Here is a 17,718-nt window from a genome sequence, read left to right as displayed (position 1 = left end):
TTTTTTTTTTTTTTTTTTTTTTTTTTTTTTTTTTTTTTTTTTTTTTTTTTTTTTTTTTTTTTTTTTTTTTTTTTTCTTTTAACTTTCCTCCTGTCGATCTTTTCGTGCAAATGGATAAATATCATATAAATAATCGTTCTGTGATCAACTACTTTATCCTTCTGCCTAACAATAAGTGTGTTCTAACATTTCGTACACGAAAACGCCTTTCTCGTCTTTCTCGCAACTATTACATGCGTATGTATATATAATTATAATTAAAAAACAGATAACAAAAAACGTAGAAAACAATGAAATTGATCTGCATACAGTGGAGTAAACTCTTGCCACTTCGCCCGATCAGGCTTTTCGAAACAAAAACTAACAGAGTCAAATCTATTGCTCTTTCTATTGAACCGTGAAACGCAGCGGCGAGTAGCTAATCGACGAGAGCAAGACTCGATTCGAAAGGAATCACGTCGTGATATACTGGATCGTTACGTCTCAATCTGTACTTTCAACTTGCAAAGCTCATCGTTCATTCTTAAAATTCTCCTTGGACGTGTTTCCCGTTTCTTTTCTTTACTTTTTTTTCTTGGCTCGTTTGCTCCAATCACTTGCAAACTAAAAAACTGTGCAAACTATGAATCGAACGTACGTGACAGTGGAATAAAATGTCGCAAAAAAATTGCTCCGAGCAGGACCAACGTCCGTTTCATGTTTCTTCCCTATTACACTTTCGATTTTAATCGTGAAGATGACGACCGCTTGGTGTAAACGCCGGTGGGGCCAAAACTGTTCGTCGCACAGTACCATTAGTTGTTGTTACTTACAGGCTGATATATAGTGGGTCGACCGACGTTATTCGAATTCATGTTCGCTCTCTGAATCGTTCTGTCCTCGTATCTGGTGCTCCCTTGGCTTGCCATCGGTCGGTTCAGTGTGCTACAATCATAGCTATATTCAACGTAGGACCGAAATGTTCAGGAATATTGTCAAATTGTGGACTCTGCTCAACGGAAATTATCTAACGGAGTAGAATTGAACAGGAAAAGCATATACGAAAAAAGTTAAACGCACAGAGTCCAGGAACAGAAACAACGCAAATGAAAGCTTGACTGACGTTAAGAGAAAGAAACGATTAATTAGAAAATGATAGATAATTTAATGCAAAGACTGTTGGCTGTCGATTAACGAGCGGTTACCTATTGGCATTATTCGGTGAATTAGGCCCTGAATTCCGCGCTGCCACTGTTTTTGTAACGAAATCTTGTTCTTTCCAGCCGTGCTTCTTGTAAACATCTCTCAGCTCTTGGTGCTGCCACATCGTGAACAAGACTTGTCCTGCAAATTAATCAACGTTCAGTCTCTTAAAACAGAAATCCTGTCATCTTTCCCGGTGCTCTTGAAATTTACGATACAAGTGTTTATAGAAAATTATACACGAGTTTAACAAGGAGAATTTTTATCGATTCTTGCCTGCAAATTTAAGAACACGAGGCGTGTATTTCTGGCGTTGCCTGGTGATGTTCATCAGTCTGTCGACACCGCCAGCGTCTAATAGAGATCGTGAGAACTCGGCGTTTTTCTTGATCACCTCGTTCAAAGTGGCAAGAACAGCGGCGATTGTGTCATCACTGGTTCCCTGATCATGCTGGTTATTCCCTGAAGGTAACTTTTGAATGAGATCGCGCATCGCGTACTTTCCAATCAGTTCCTTGTTACGCTGATCTATGGCGAGGTTTCTGAGAGCCGTGGCCACCGCACAGACGACGCGGTCCACCTAAAAAAGATGATAAGAAGAACATTTTGTAAAAGCTTTTATTGTCAAATTTTCATGAAATTAAAGTATATATTTTTGAAATTGTTCGATTATTCAACATCCATTTAATCACTCCTATGAAGAAAAGTATATTACATAATAATTAATAACAATATATTAAATAATTTCAATGTAATACACAAATAAACTTGTATTTATATATTTTAGGAAAAATCATACTGTTATAAATCTGTTATAAAACTGTAAAAATTCTAACTGATCATTTTAACCACTTTGGTAGTTCTAGTGTTACTCTTAGAAAATATAACTTCAATAGAAGTTTAAAAATATGAATGTCTAATATTAAAATAATTTGGATTTCTTTTTTACGTCCAGTAGTATTAAAAATTTTAACCTTCATCTTTTATTTGCAGAGATTAAGTACTTTTACTCTCCTAGTTTTCTATTTTTTTATATTCTCTCATTCAAATCTACCAGAACCTTATTTAAAATTTCTACCCTACATCCTATTTATCTATCACTATACTATATTTTTATTTCAAAAGAATTTCATCAAATATATTTAAATATTTCTACTAAATATATTCACTAAAATAATTTATCTTCATCCCCTTATTTTCCCAGATTTAAGTCTATCTCATTTAAAACATCTATCTTCCACTTTTTGCTTGTTAATCTTAAAACGTATAACTTCAATACCACATAAACTTAGGAAGATAAATATTTAATGTTAAAGTAATTTAAATATTTTAAACATCCCTTCATTTGAGTCTATTACAACTTCATTTAAAATTTCTATCTTTTATTTGTTTTCTTACTTATTCACAATTCTATGACTTCTTATTTACACGTTTCACCAAATATACCCATTAAAATAATTTAAATATCTCTACCAATTATACCCATGAAATGTTTTCCACATCTTTTCATTAAAGTCTATCACAGCGTTATTTAAAACTTCTGCTCTTCGCTTTTTGCTTATTAATCATCAAATTTAATACAAAACCCTAAACGTAAAATAAAATAATTCAAATATTTCAAACATTCCTCCATTCGAATCTATCACTTGAAATTTCTATCCTTACTTGCTCTATCTTCCCCGCTTACTTACAATCCACCATCTATCACATTGTTATATCTTTATATCCACCATCTATCACTTTGTTATATACAGAAATTCTACCAGGTTTATATTCGAACTCCAGGAAAATGGCTGTACCTCCATCCGCAGCAGCTCAACCAAAATAGGAAGTCCCTTCTCCTTCCTAACGGCCGCGCGAATCTCAATACTCGGTTGCCAGTAGCAGGCTGCGAGGTTCTGAAGCGCTCCGGCCGCTGCCTCGAGAGTCTCCGGGTTCGAGCATGTCTGCAGCAGTTTCAAATAAGACTGGACCACTTCCGGTTGCCAGAGTAGCTCCATGCCTCTGACAGGTTCCGTTCTTGGGCTGGTGGTGGTGCGCGACGCGGTCGTTTCCTTTTGCACCGGTTGGCCATCCTTCTTCTTCTTGCTTCCGCCAAAGCAACCCAAGTTTTCACCTAAGACACAGCGATTTGCAACTGGCATTAATTACAGAAGTGGATCGTGATTAATCGGTCTAGTGAACATCGCACGAGCCGCACGAGTTCGCGTGTTGCCTAACGATGGTAAATGAGCCTTTCAACTTTGGAAACATTGAGATTTAAGAACGCGCCGATTGGACATGAACGATTGGAAAATTACATGCAGTTTAACGCCCATCCGTCCCTCGTTAAATTTGAATTTAATTCGTCCGGTGATGTCGAATTAACACGATAGTTAATAAAAGAATTTGTAAGTTTAACTGTAAACTTTTATATTTAATATTTAAGATTCACAGGAAATTCTACTTTTACCGTTCTCTAGTTTTGTCTGACGTTATGATCATTTGTTTTGGATTTTCACTCGTTAAAACTACATATCTACGTATCTTCGAAAAAGTGGTAGACTGATTGTATAAGTGATAGACTGATTGTAATAAAGAATTCTTGTAGAAAACACCAAGTGTCAAACCATCAAATTTTTCAGGAGAAAGAAGAAAGTTACTATTTATTTAAATTTACAAATATTTTATTATGAATATAATAATGACTGAAAATTTGATGTTTGCAACAGTGTTTTCTACAAGAATTTTGTTGTAACAAGGACAATGTATTGTTTGTCAAAGAATTATGAAAACAAATATTTTTGTTGTGGAAAATGTTAAAAATATGTGCTATGTGTCAAAAAAATAAATGTCACAGAATCTCGCCTCTGTATCAGTGTCTGCTGCAAAATGATTTATCATTTTGTAAGAAAAATGTTGTCAAATTAACACAAGGAACGGATGAAAGTTAATAAAAATTAGAAAGAAAAAGAAAGAAGGTTAAAATAGAGATTTCATTGTTCTTTAATAAGGATTGAAATGTTAGATTTGATCCTGCTGTATCCTCTGTGCCATTTTCAATAGAATAACTCCTTTTCTTTTAATTACTTAAATTTCTTTTCCATATAAAATATTTTACGGTTTTATACAACTGATAAAACATTGATTTTATTCTATTAGAATGGTGCATATGAAATGTTCTTCAAATATAATTTTGATCGTGTAACTGCTTTGAAATATCATGTGCTTTAATTATTTTTGCACGAATCAACATATCTTTCCTACCAGCAAACTTCAAATTTACACGAATTATCAGTTTTTAAATTCGAAAATTCTTGGAGTAGAGTCTGTTTTAATTAGTTTTTGCATTACCTAGGTAAAAAATGGAGAATGTATCTTTAAGCTTTCTGAATTTTCAAACATTCAATTTAAAGCATTTTCGAGAATACCAGTATCTTTACTTTCCCATTTATTAGATAATATAAAAACATTTTTATGAAAAACCCAAGATTGTGAAAGTAGAAGTTTCATGCTTGAAATTTATAGTATATCTGAAATTTTATGGCTGCTACTATACATTTAAATGCAACAAATAAATATTCGATATTCCTCTGCATTATGGTTAAATTATTTTATACATACCAATCTCTGTAATAAAAAAAAACCAATGAAATAAATTTAAATTATTATTCGAACAAATTGACAGGGGCAATTTAAATCCCAAAAGGGTTTATCTATTGACTAGAGGAAATTTTATCTCTTTTTATGTTTTTATGAATATGCAATGCAAAATCGTTCGATTGCTGGTCGATACTTTAAATACTATTATGGACCACGAAGAGTTAAAATAAAAAATGGGGCAGAATAATTGTTGAAAAATGCGATTTCTTGTTTTTCGATCCTATACCAACAATTTTTTAAAAACATTAAAAATCTTTTTCCAAGTTAAAAATTCAAAGCAAAAATTGCAAAAATATAATAAAAAGTCACGAGATTGAAATATAAAAAATTCGAGGATCACAGCAGGATTAATCCTTTGAGTGCTTAAAATTAAACAAAAGTCTAAAAGTTCGGTACTAAACAAATTCAGCTTTAAACATATATCTTTTGATATATCTACTCAACATATTATAATATGTTATCCCCTTTGAAAATCAATTATTTTATTGTACAATAAAATAATTGATTATTTCATTGATTAATTGATTAATCAATTATTTCATTGTACAATATTCTAGTACATGCTAAACACTCAAGGGATTAAGTAAAATAATTAATGTAATGAAATTTGTGTGAATTGTTTGTTCAGTTTATCTGCATTATTTCTATCAAAAAAACTACGCCAATGCTTGGAACATCGCAAACAACTTGTCGACAGAGCAATTGCAACTAGCCAATCATAAAAACAGGCATATGCAAGATGCACGAAAGGAGATGCACTATTAAGGCTTGACATACAAGGATTGCCGATGAAATTAATTAGAACTGTATAGGAATGATTAATCGTAACGCTTCAAGGTACTCTAACATTTTATATATGTCTGTATCATAAAATATTTATATGTATAAATATTAAATATTTATAAATATGTTTAGACTGCGGACGTTTATGCAATTGTATATTTTTATAATGATAATTTTTAAAAAAATGAAACCCAAGTATATCTAAACTTCTAAGTAGATTACTTAGAAATTATTTTACATATTAAATGTAACTACTTTGGATATTTTACATATTTTTGTATACTACATATTTGTATTGTTTAAATCTTCTATAAATGTATAAAAAGAGGCAATCTATATATATTTTTAAATATTTAATATTTTATAAGCATGTGTATTCTCTCCTCATGGTATCGTTAGTGTTGTCCATTTACAGGAATTGTGTAATTAATGTATTTACAGGTATTATGCGACGTAATGAATAGACTACTAGTTTTTGTATTTTTATGAATGAAATAAAAAATAAACTGAAGAAATGAATTGAAGAAATAAACAGGAAATTTGTCTATTTGTAATAAATATTCTACGTAAGATATTTGAGATACCCTTTGATTTACATACATTTGAATGCATTTTTATACTGTTATTAGTAACAGCGAGATTGTCTTTGTCGATTAAAATATCTGTTCATTAGAGCACCACGACGTGAGATCAATATTGGAACAATGATTGCGTCGATCACATGACTTGTTTGCTGGTCACTTATTTTTCATGTGGTTGTCAGTTAATTCACGATAAAAAAAAAAATCGTCGTGTAAAAACAACTGCAGAGTAACCTTCGAGAAGCGTGACATGCACTGACTATTTGGATTCGTCCCATGAAAGAAAAAAAAAAAAAAGAAAAAGAAGAAATGTAGAGAAAAGGAATTAATATAAAGAAACAAAAATTAAATAGCGACGAAAGTACAAGAATGTCTTACCTTGACATAAACTGTATGCTAAAAAGATTGAAACACATCTTTAATCCATGCTAAACTAGGAAGGATGTAAAACTGTTGTTTTTTGTTTTTCTTTTCTTTTATCTCTTTTTCTTTTTTGCTTCTTGTCTCTTGTAGCGTTTTGGTCTCGTACGGCAGTCAAAAAAGAATTTGCGGTACAAGAATCAAGAGAAACAAGTGAGAAATCATAACACTGAAGGGAACACAAAAATCAGTGTAGTTGCAGATAGGTACGTACTAATCGACTGATAATATGTGCTATCGCTAATTAGGGTATCATCGTCTCGCAAAGATATCGTTGCATCATCATCACGAACACACCCAATTATGTTTAATCAAACGTGTAAGCGGTATATCAACAGAGACGTAAGCATTACAACGAATGTTCAGTGTACATAGATGTGGAATATATAATTTTCATAGACTGAAGAAAGTATACGGGACCAACTACGACTCCTAATTACTACCTTGCACGTTTCACATTCTATAGAATCTGAAGCGTGCAATATATCATTAATATGCGACTGGTTTTTACTGTACAATACTGTGTTGCCAAGCGGATGTACGTTTTCAAATGCTTCATTTTTTTTTTTTTTTTTTCTTCCCCTCTTGTTACAACTCGGCCAATTCCGCGTGGAGCTATTGCTACAACTATCGAGCCTACCTTCAAAGAACTAATTTTCATTGTACAGTATTAATTTAGCCTACCCCGTAGATACAAAAGCAAGACAATGTTAAGTCTCAGTGCTTGATAAAGAGAATTTTATAAATGGGTTTGATTCTTGCAATAAAACGCGAATGTTTAAAATTCTATCCAAGTCACAGAGTAATTAGTGAATTCTACATTTGCAATTTATCAGTTATCAATTGAATCGTAAATTTTATTGTCAACTTACCCTTCAGTTGATTAAAAAAAAAATCATTAAAATTGTGTTTACAAAAAGCATGTAATAACTTTCAAGATAATATATAATGCCTTACAAATTACTGATAAATTATTAAATAAGCAATATAGAATATTCCGTGAGTATTAATTCTTAAAGCTGTTATGTAAAGATTGATTATTATATTTTCGGTTAGAAGATAACTTTTAAATACAGACACTTTAAATATATTATACAAGGTAGATCTGTAATTATTACTATCAAATATCTCTATTTTAAAAAAACTTTGCAACGAAAATTATTGAGTACAAAGGGCTACACTCTTCTAAACTAATAATTATTCGACATACATAGTTTAATGCTTATAAATAAAGTTTAACTTCATCCATTAATGGATCAAAAAGTATACGATTTCATTTGAAAATGCGAACTTGAAATTTTTAAAGCTCCTCCATCTACAAAAAAATTATTACTCTCACATTACGGTCTCCTCTATACTTAATAACTTTCATTAAAAAAGTTCTTTTATATCTTTAGAAACAAAGAAGATATTTGAGGTAGTAATCTACCCTGTATATTATAACTTCAGTTCATTAGTTATTAAGACATCAATAAATAATTATATGAAATTCTTCGAAATAAAAATATGATATTTTCCATCAGTTATTCTAGAGTTAAAATCTTAAATTTTCCATTGTCTCGCTTTTGCAACACACTGTACCACAATGGCCGCTGCAGTACCGCGCATACATAAAATACGAATCGAAATTACACCCGCTAGCCGTTCTTTTTCTCTCGTCGCACCGAGGCAAACCAAAAGTGCAAACCTGCCTCTTCTTATCTTATCAATTTCCCAAGGGGAAAAAACGATCCGCTTATCATTAGCGCACACACAATTCGGCTGCATGCGTGTCGCCACATGCCCACTGAGGGAATCCGTGTGTTTACCATGGCACGGGCAAAGGGTACACACGTCTCATTCTCGAAATGCAAAGATGTCCTCACGGAAGACATGGACAAACCCTCACCTTTAGCCGGAGCCGCCACCCTGTTCTGTACGGTCGATTGAATCGGGTGTTTGTCGTAGTTTGGGTCCTCCACTTCCTGACACCGATAACTCAGGTTCCGCAGGATGCACACGCAATTTTCTACGATCTTGTTCCCGATGTTCGACTTCTCGATGGCGGACCGTACTACGTAGAGAAGAGCGTCAACCAGACCTTCGCACTCGCGTAATTTCTTCCTCGCGTACTCGCCAGCGCTGGAGACGTTTCTCAAAACGCCAGACGCGTTTCTGAACACGGTCGACCAGCAGGTCTCGCCACTGGAGGAGCTTGGGTCCCAGCCACTATGTGGGATGATTATGTTGTTAACCACCATTGTTACGCCGTCGTCAATGATTGATTTTTTGAGGTCCTGAAAGAATGATAAATGTAAATACGAATCATGGTTAGTATTTAACTGATAGAGTAATCAATCCTTGATATATTTTTAAATATATTGTACAGACTGTGCCAGGATTTTACAATTTTTAAGCTTTATTAGCAGATTTTATATACTAACAAATTATGTTGTATATACTAATATCAGACAAAAGTTAAATAATTTCAGGAGGTATCTGACGTGGGTTTTCTTACGTGAACGCGGAGAACTTTGTTTTTTTAAATGAAATTATATATTTTTTTAATGTATCAGTTAATGTAGTTCTACAGTCTCTGTAAAAAAAAAAAAAGTATCAATCCATGTACGTTAAACAACTAGTTTTAGAAAATATTTTATAATTTAAGTTTAGAAGTATAGAAGATATTTTAATTTTATAAAATCTATGGTATGAAAAACGTGGTATTCTTATGTTCATTCTGTATAGCGACAATTATTCCACCTTACTTTCTTTTTTTCATTTTTATCAAATAAATCAGATAAATACACATTCACATTTATAAATGGATTGAAATCCATCATTTTAACAAGTTTAATAAGTCTAGTATAATTTACAAAGTTATGATAATACAAAAACTAAACTGATCTACTTCTTCAGATGAACAGTTTGGTCTTTGAAAAATTAATCTACGATGAAAAACTAAGAAATAAATGTACTTTGGAAATAAACTTAAAAAGTTTTCACTAAATGGAATTTAGGCTTCTACTTTGACGTCTAAGTAGCTCAATTAATATTAAAAATAATTATGTCTTCATTTTTGTATTATATTGACCTTCAAATACATAGTTGGGTTATAAATGATTATGGTCATTTATATTAAATTCATTTGTTATTTTGCATTGTGATAAAAACTAATAATGAAAATTAATTAACACTCGTTCTTTATGTATCAATTTGACACAGCTTTCTTACAAAATGTATAAAATCACGATCTACGCCTGAGAATAGATTTACTACTTTAATTAAAAAATTTGCAAATTTAACTATTTATCTTCTCATTAATTAATCTTTTAATCTGTTATATAAATTTAATTTCCAATAATTCAATAAAGAGTTTAAAGTAATGGCAGACAAACAATTATTTGTCATAAATAAGCTGTAGATTTTTATGCATTTGTAAAATATTCAAAACACATTATAGTGCCCCTTTATAATGCTCAGTATGTAAAACAATTCCCGACTTTTTCAATTACATTCTCAAAAATATGATTTCGCCCAGTTATAAAACATTCAGAAAATAATTTTGTAAACTCATCGCGAACGGTCACGTTCCATTAACGAAAACGATAATTCTTATCAACTCTTGAGTCAAAGCGAATCGAACTGATATGCTCAGTGCCTGCCTTTTACCCGGCTCGCAATCGATTACGTTGAAAAACATTGAAATGTAAAGATATTCATGGAAATTTTAAAATTCCAATCGAACGGGCGACACACGTGCGTGTACCCACCTCGCACGAGGATAAATTCCAGAGAACCCCCGTCACCAGTTCCTTAACGTCCGCGTCAGACGTCCTACGTAACAAATTGATCAAGGCCGGTACACCGCCGGCGTTCTTGATGGCCCTCTTGTTCTCGTCGTTCTGCCTGCCGTAAGACAAGTTCCGCAACGCGCCACAGGCGTTCCTGTACACGTCCGGGTTGTCGTGATCCAACAATTGAACTAGAGGCGGTATTCCGCCGAGGCTTCGCGTCTTCTGCTTGTTCGGGTCGTCCATGTAGCAGAGATGTTGCAGATACGCGGCAGCGTTCGCCTTGATGATGTTGTTCGGATTGCTGAGGAAGCCGATCACCTCCGACAGATTCGGATCCCGCCATCTCATGGATTTCTGATCGTCGTCCAGCGGGCTGGCCATGCCGGGCACCACCGGATGCCGGGATTGTAACCGTTGAAGATGAACCTCGTCGTCGAACATTCCCGGAGGTACACCGGAGGGGAGCTGGACCGGATGGCCTTCGTCGTAACCGGGTACGTCGCTAGGAACTGCCACTGGACCTACCCCAACGCCAGGGCCGTATCCAACAGGTCCGTAGGGGGACGGAGACACGTAACCGTAGGCCACTTTGTTCTCATCTGGAAGAAAGGGGATTCCCAAGGAGGATGGATTATAATTTAATGATAGAGAGAGAAAGAGAGAGACAGAGAGAGAACTTTTTGAAGTGAATTGGCTCTGACGTTGTACTTCGTTAACTGGTTACAAGGTTATTGAGGGTGGTATTGTAAAATTGAGTGAAGTAAATTTTGTATGTTGTACAGTTTCCATAATTAAATAAGAGTTCTATTTTAGCGTTCTGTTCTGTTCTGCTTAAATGTATAAAATAAAATGAAATAAGAGAGACTTTGCGGTCTGTGATCTACGCTGAATTGTTCATTTGTTCCAATTCATTGACGGTACAATACATTTCTTGTTATGTAAGAGCTCTAATGAAAATTAGTGCCGTGAATATTTTCGTTAACTAAAGTTATTCAAAACAGAGAATAATGGCAGTAATGATTTTGGAAAGTAGAATCACGTATTTTTTGATGCACTGATCAAGCCAAAAATTATTAATTTAAAAAAGATGTTTTATAATTTTGATTTTGTAAAATCTATCGTGACATCTGAGAAGCTACTTAAACGTTTGTTATTGTAAAATGTATATTGTTTCCCATTAACATTGGAAATTTTAATTTTTTTTTTCACGTGCGCTTTACTTTCTCAAACAGTGGCAATCAAGTGGCCTACCAAATGGCTAACGGCATCATGTCATTAACAGACCGTAAAATGTTAAGAGAATACGTTAGTGATGATCAAAGAATTCTGGCTTTCTAGCAGTAAATGAAATACGCAAATTTGATTCGTGAGTTCCCATCTTTCCTCTTTGTAGAATGTATTTGTAAGAAATTCTGAAGTACGAATAAAATACGAATACCTGGTATATTTGTACAGGGTGATTCTTAAATGTATTTACTTTGGTGTGATGAATCTACACAATATAAAATAAGTAAAAAAATGTGAATCTGCATCCTACATACCTTACTTTTCGAGTTACGAATAATTAAAGAAAATCTCGAATGTGTGAGAACATCACTTGAACCTTATTTAATGTTTATAAAAAATATTCATTGATATACGTTAAACAAAACTCAAGCCATTAAACCCTAATTTTATATATGATATAATAAATATAAAATAATATTTATTACATTAATTATTATTATAATTTACAATTTAATTAAATATTAAAATAAGATTCTTAATTGAAATCGTCGAGTAAAAATTTATAAATATTAATATAAAAAATTTTATAGTTGAATAAAATTGTAACAATAATAATTTAACAAAATTTATAATATATAACATGTATGTATATTTAAATTAATTTACATTATAAATTATTTATAACAGAATTAAATATAAATACTAAAAAGATCCATACTAGACATTTACATATTAATTAATTAAGCATAAATTAAAATCACCATAATTTAATTTTCGATAAATTTAATATACATAATAGTAATGAAATTAAAATTTTTGTAGTGAAATTTAAAATCTATTGTCAAAATCAATTGAGACATATAACGATAAATGCAACAAAGGATTCAAAATGGGTTCGAGAAGTACCTAGTATTTCCGAGCGAGTGCGAAATTCAGCACTACGATCGAAAAGAAAATCTTTAAGGCAAAAGGGTTAAGAATCACCCTGCATATTTTGCAAAGTTCACGAGACTGGTGGGGATATCGATGGCCAATTAACGAGGCGAAATCCAGGCTAGTTAACGCGATACTACTGCATACTCGTCGTATAGTTGAAACGCATAATTCACTCGCATTATCTGCGCGTAGTAGCGTTACGTAGCTCGAAACAGTGGAATATGGACTCGCGACGGTGGAGAGACCAGATGACGATAAACGCGGTCAGATGAAGCTTAACGAGGGTGAAAGAGAAGAAAAAAAAGAAAAGAAGAAGAGAGAAGAGAGAAGAGAAAGTCGACGGAATGAAAGACTGAGAAAGAGAGAATGTGTTAAATAAATTATTGATGTGACCCTACCATGAGGATGCTGAGAGGGTTCGCCAGAGTCATCCATATTCCAAGAGTTGCTGATTTGATCTAGAGAGAACACAAAATAACAACGAATGTCAGCCATGGAGATAATTAAAGTGAATTATGCTGTGCCTCGCGCACGACCAGACAAATAGCCGCGGTCCGCTGCGACACGATAGCTGAATATCTCATTATAGAGCTGTCTGGGTCAACGCCGAAGCGCAACGCTCGTTCCGTTTTCGAAAGACAGAAAGAAAAAAAAAAAAAAAAAGAATATATTCCCACAGGATGAAACGGGTGAACAGGTGAGAGAAATCCAAGCGGGAGGGCAGAAAGAAACGCGCGTGTCCCCCGCCCGTTTCGATACCGAACGTACCATATTGATCTCCGGGACCACCAGGACTAGGAGTAATGCGATAATGATCTTGCAACGCGGGATTCAAACCTGGATCGATGTCGTTGTAACCGCCCTCCACGTACGGTGCCGCCTTGCGCAGGTATTCTTCAAGGGAAACAGAAAAGAATAGACGTTAATCGTAAAACAAATCGCTGAACTGCTGGCGCTTAATCACCACTTGCGCTGGCAGCTGATTGCGGACCATAACGAGTGACCAAATACCGTAATACGATAATTCGTCGCTTTCTCTTTGAACTCGCCGATACGACGATATCACTGGATAGAAATTACTGAGATGCAATGAATTTATTATCTGCTTCGTCTATTTTGTTTCACTCGCGGGGTCCGGACAGTTTGAAATTTTCAAAAAATCGATTTCTTTCGTTTTAAATAGTAGTTTAATGTCTTAGCCTTTAAAACGACTTATTTTGGAGTGTAATAATAAATCCGCGGATACAATAATAATTGAATTTGCATCACTATTTACTTTAAGCAGTATTACAAAGTGTAACTTTAAGCAGTATGTTAAAAAGTGTCAATCGTGTGATTCAAATGTTACTTTTGGTGAATCGAATATTAGAGGACTTGGATTTAATTTAGCTGTGAATTGTAAGAACTGTGAGCCGTGATATACATATAAGTAAAAAAAGTAAGTAAAGGATACATATGAAAAATGACGTTCTGAAACTTTAAACGCGTTTTTTTTTTTTTTTTTTTTCGAAAACTAGGTTTTTAGAAACGGTGTGCAAAATATCTCGGAATCTAACCAATCGATTACTGTGAAACTTGGTACGTATCTTAGCGTACTTACTAGAGATTGACGATCGAATACTTTTCAATTTTTAACAATTTCGAGAAATATCAACAAAAAACGTAGAAACTTTTGGCACAATTTCGATACATCAAAAACAAATAGCTGCTACTTTCATAATTTTCACAGAAATGAAAATGTTGGATCGTCGATCCCTAGAGAATATTGTTTACTTTTGAACACATTCCTTGCCTTTTTGTTGCAGCCAATCCTGTTTGGCTGGAATCATGCACACCGATGGGCAATGTAAAAAAAAAAGTTATGTAAAAAGATGCTAGCTATAATTGCTCATTATAGTTCATAATGTGTTAAAAATAAACCACGAGAGCTCACGTCAATCAAACATATAGTTTCTTTTTACCCTCCAAAGTATACATAAATTTTTAGGTCAGTCACATTGTCCTACTCAGATATACTTGAAAACTAAGAAAAGATTACAATGTTGAAACTGAAATGAAAAAACTGCAGAGAATTTAGTCGCGATTTTCCAAATAATTCCAAAAATACATAACAACTGATGACGATCACGATAAATGAAGAATGCTGAAAACTAACTCCAATTGGCGGCTTACCGTGCGGTGGCGAGGCACGACTGTGTTCCGAAGGACTATGAGGACTGTGAGGAGAATGCGAGCGCGGCATGTAGATACCGTGGGGCCCTGGATACCCCGGCTGCGGCGGATAGCCGAGGTACGGCTCGTAATGCTCGAAACCGACCATGTACGAGTCAGCCGGGTATCGACGGTCCGCGTGCTGATAGTCCTGGGACATCAATGGCACTGACATGTAGCTCACCGCGCCTGGATCCGGCTCCATGTGCGATACCTCGCGGACCACCTTCGACACGTTTGTCACCTGAGAAAATGTCAACGAGTCATCAAGAAATAACGATAACAGGAGAAGGGAGGTGAATGATAGACAGAGAGGAACGTTGAGGGGATGTTGAACGTGATATCGAAGATACGAAGAGAGTTAAGAGATTCTGAAAGCAATTTAGAGGGTAGTTGGTTGGCGTTAGGATTTGGACTGAGTATCCTGGGAACGTTGAGCCGGTGAATTTGAAATGGCAAAAGCATTTCGGAGTGAATATTGAAATCTTGCAAGAGAACTCATTGTGAGAATCCGAGGACATTGGACGGGTTGAAGAATTAATGTTGTCGATTGAATGGTGAAAGGTGTTTTGACGATAAAAGGTGGAAATTTTAAAATATGCATTTCTGATGTTGTGAAAATGTTAGAAGAGAAAGTCCTGAAAGAATAATCAATAAAGCTGGTTAATAAATGCAACGCTGAGAGCATTTAAAATACTCGAGATTAATAAGAACATTGGAAATTTAGAAAATTTTATGAATCCTACGAACGATCGCTGAAATCTTCAAAATGAAATATTGATACCTAAGAATGCTCTAATTTTATATTGTAAAATTTGAAAATACTGGAAATAATACTGGAAACAAAAAGATATCGTGAATTTTTTCAGAAATACTAGCAATGATCTCTAATATTTTAAAGAATATTGAAAATATTAAGAAAATCTTGAGCATTAATTTCGTATTAAATAATTATAGTGATAATTTAACTTGTTATTAATTTCTTATTAAATGTGTAAAATTGCAAATTTTGAGAATTCTCAGTACAGTTCAAAAAGTTGTGAATTGTCAGAGATATTAACAGTCGCTAAGATTTTAAAACCACTGAAATTCTAATTCTAAAAGAAACTTTAGAAGAAGAAATATTAAAAATATTAAAAGAGAACGTTTCGAGAATGAAACGAGAAATTTTCAATGATCTTATTAACAATGGAAAAAAAACTAAAAATTCTTATACTGAGTATATAAGAATCGCTAAGATTTCAAAGAGAACTGAATATTCTCAGAGACTCCACAGCTACTGAAAATACTAATAATAAACACTGAAATCTTCGAAAACTTTTATAATTCTCTCAGTAACGCAAGCAAGTAAGAAATCTAGAAATTCTCAGATATCTAAGAATACTGATAATCACTGAGATTTCTCAAGAGATAAGAAACAGTTAATAACAAACACTGAAACTTTTTTGAAATTTCGTCAACTCTTCTAACTTGGTGTTAGGAACAAGAAAACTGGAAATTATGAAATTCCAAAGAAGAACTGAAAATTCTAAAAGAATTTTCCACTGACAACGAATATTAAAATCTTCGAAAAATTTGACAATTCTTGATAATAACCAGGAATAATAACAAATCTAGAAATTCTCAAAAGTCTAAGATAATAACTAATAGGCAATTAGAATCCAGATTTCATATATTTTAAAATTTTCAGTTTCACTAAAGAAACTTAAAGATTTATTTATTTAGAAATTACTATACATGTTTTTCTAGACGTTGTCTATATATTTTTGCAATTTTCTGTAAACGCAGAAAATCCTAAATGCATCCTACGGTCGCGGATTTCAAAAAAAAAAAAAAAAATGAAAAGAAGATTTCGAAGATAGCCAGAAGCTTTGAGAATAATATCAAAAATAATGGCAGCAATGGCAGAACCGAGGACAACGATATATATATTCGAAGAGAACGGTGGTTAAGAGTTAAAGGGAGAAATCGTTGCAATCGGCAAATTAGACGATTGGCAAAACTGGAAACGGATCTCACTTGTTGAGTAGTTTGCTGCTTATGGCTCCGGATGAGTAATGGATCCTCCTGGACAGACAAATGAGACGAATGCAACGAATGGGTGTCCGCCTGGCCGTTGCTTCCGTGGTAATCTGCATCACTCTGTCCGCTGCAAAACGTCCGCAATAATGATCAATTAGAGTCGCTCGTCCCGGTCTCGTCGCAACACACAATCGACGATTTATTTGCGTAGGTTCGATAGCTTACGTGTATTGCGGCATGTCGGGGCCCTTCTCCTGGAGAACGCGTCTGCAAAAATACAACACTAGGTTCGATTCACAGGTCCGATTTCGACGAAACGTCGAACGAGAAAACTACCGAAAATCGAATGGCCATGAGAATTGAAGAGCGCAAGCGAGGAAGGGAGAGGATGATATCGATCACGTCGTAAGCGGTTCAACTAAAGATTCATTCCTGTTACACGTGTATTTAAAAATATTAAAATTTAAAAAACTATGAAAAAAATATTAGAATTTAAAAAAATTTAAACCTATGAAAAATATTAAAATTTATAAAAAAACACAGTCGTACCGAAGAATATTCTCTGTGTTCTGAAGCTCTGGAAGAAATATTAGTATTGCTTGATTTTTAAAAATTATCGACTACAAGAACAATGAAGATTGTTACCAAATTTACCAAAGGGCGTTCATTTAAGAAATAATATCGCTTAAAATTTGATAGAATTCGGGAATCACGCGAAGCAAAAGATTTAAGCACTGGAAATTAGAATCTACAAAAAGTATTTTTCGTAGCTTTTTCTTTTTTGTAATAAATGATAGTTATAATAGTAAGACAAAAGTTCATTTTATTCTGACATGTATATATGTATATATGTACGTGTGTATAATGTACTATACAGTGTGCTTTTATAGAGTTTTTTTTTTTTTTTTTTTTAATTTTAATGTTCGTAACGTTGCTAG

General features: G+C 33.7%; 1 protein-coding gene across 3 annotated transcripts in view; it reads right to left on the bottom strand.

Moving 5' to 3' along the window:
- LOC122534673 (catenin delta-2) overlaps positions 1 to 17,187 on the bottom strand; it is a 21,962-nt gene extending 4,775 nt beyond the window's left edge. Inside the window, exons 1-11 of one of the 3 annotated variants that reach the window (XM_043665530.1) lie at positions 17,006 to 17,187; positions 16,778 to 16,907; positions 14,720 to 15,002; positions 13,316 to 13,441; positions 12,946 to 13,005; positions 10,361 to 10,983; positions 8,497 to 8,884; positions 2,982 to 3,298; positions 1,459 to 1,762; positions 1,185 to 1,323; positions 813 to 936 (exon numbers count right to left, since the gene is read on the bottom strand). In XM_043665530.1, coding sequence (XP_043521465.1) covers positions 813 to 936; positions 1,185 to 1,323; positions 1,459 to 1,762; positions 2,982 to 3,298; positions 8,497 to 8,884; positions 10,361 to 10,983; positions 12,946 to 13,005; positions 13,316 to 13,441; positions 14,720 to 15,002; positions 16,778 to 16,907; positions 17,006 to 17,019 — 2,508 coding nt within the window. In that variant the 5' untranslated portion in view covers positions 17,020 to 17,187. The remainder of the gene's footprint in view (positions 1 to 812; positions 937 to 1,184; positions 1,324 to 1,458; positions 1,763 to 2,981; positions 3,299 to 8,496; positions 8,885 to 10,360; positions 10,984 to 12,945; positions 13,006 to 13,315; positions 13,442 to 14,719; positions 15,003 to 16,777; positions 16,908 to 17,005) is intronic. The other 2 variants (XM_043665531.1, XM_043665532.1) reach the window with 2 other exon arrangements.
- Between the last annotated feature and the right edge of the window lie 531 nt (positions 17,188 to 17,718).

This window comes from Frieseomelitta varia, unplaced genomic scaffold (genome assembly GCF_011392965.1).
Source record: "Frieseomelitta varia isolate USP_RPSP 00005682 unplaced genomic scaffold, Fvar_1.2 scaffold_624, whole genome shotgun sequence".
Lineage (NCBI taxonomy): Eukaryota > Metazoa > Arthropoda > Insecta > Hymenoptera > Apidae > Frieseomelitta > Frieseomelitta varia.
This window is presented reverse-complemented; position numbering and strand designations above follow the sequence as displayed.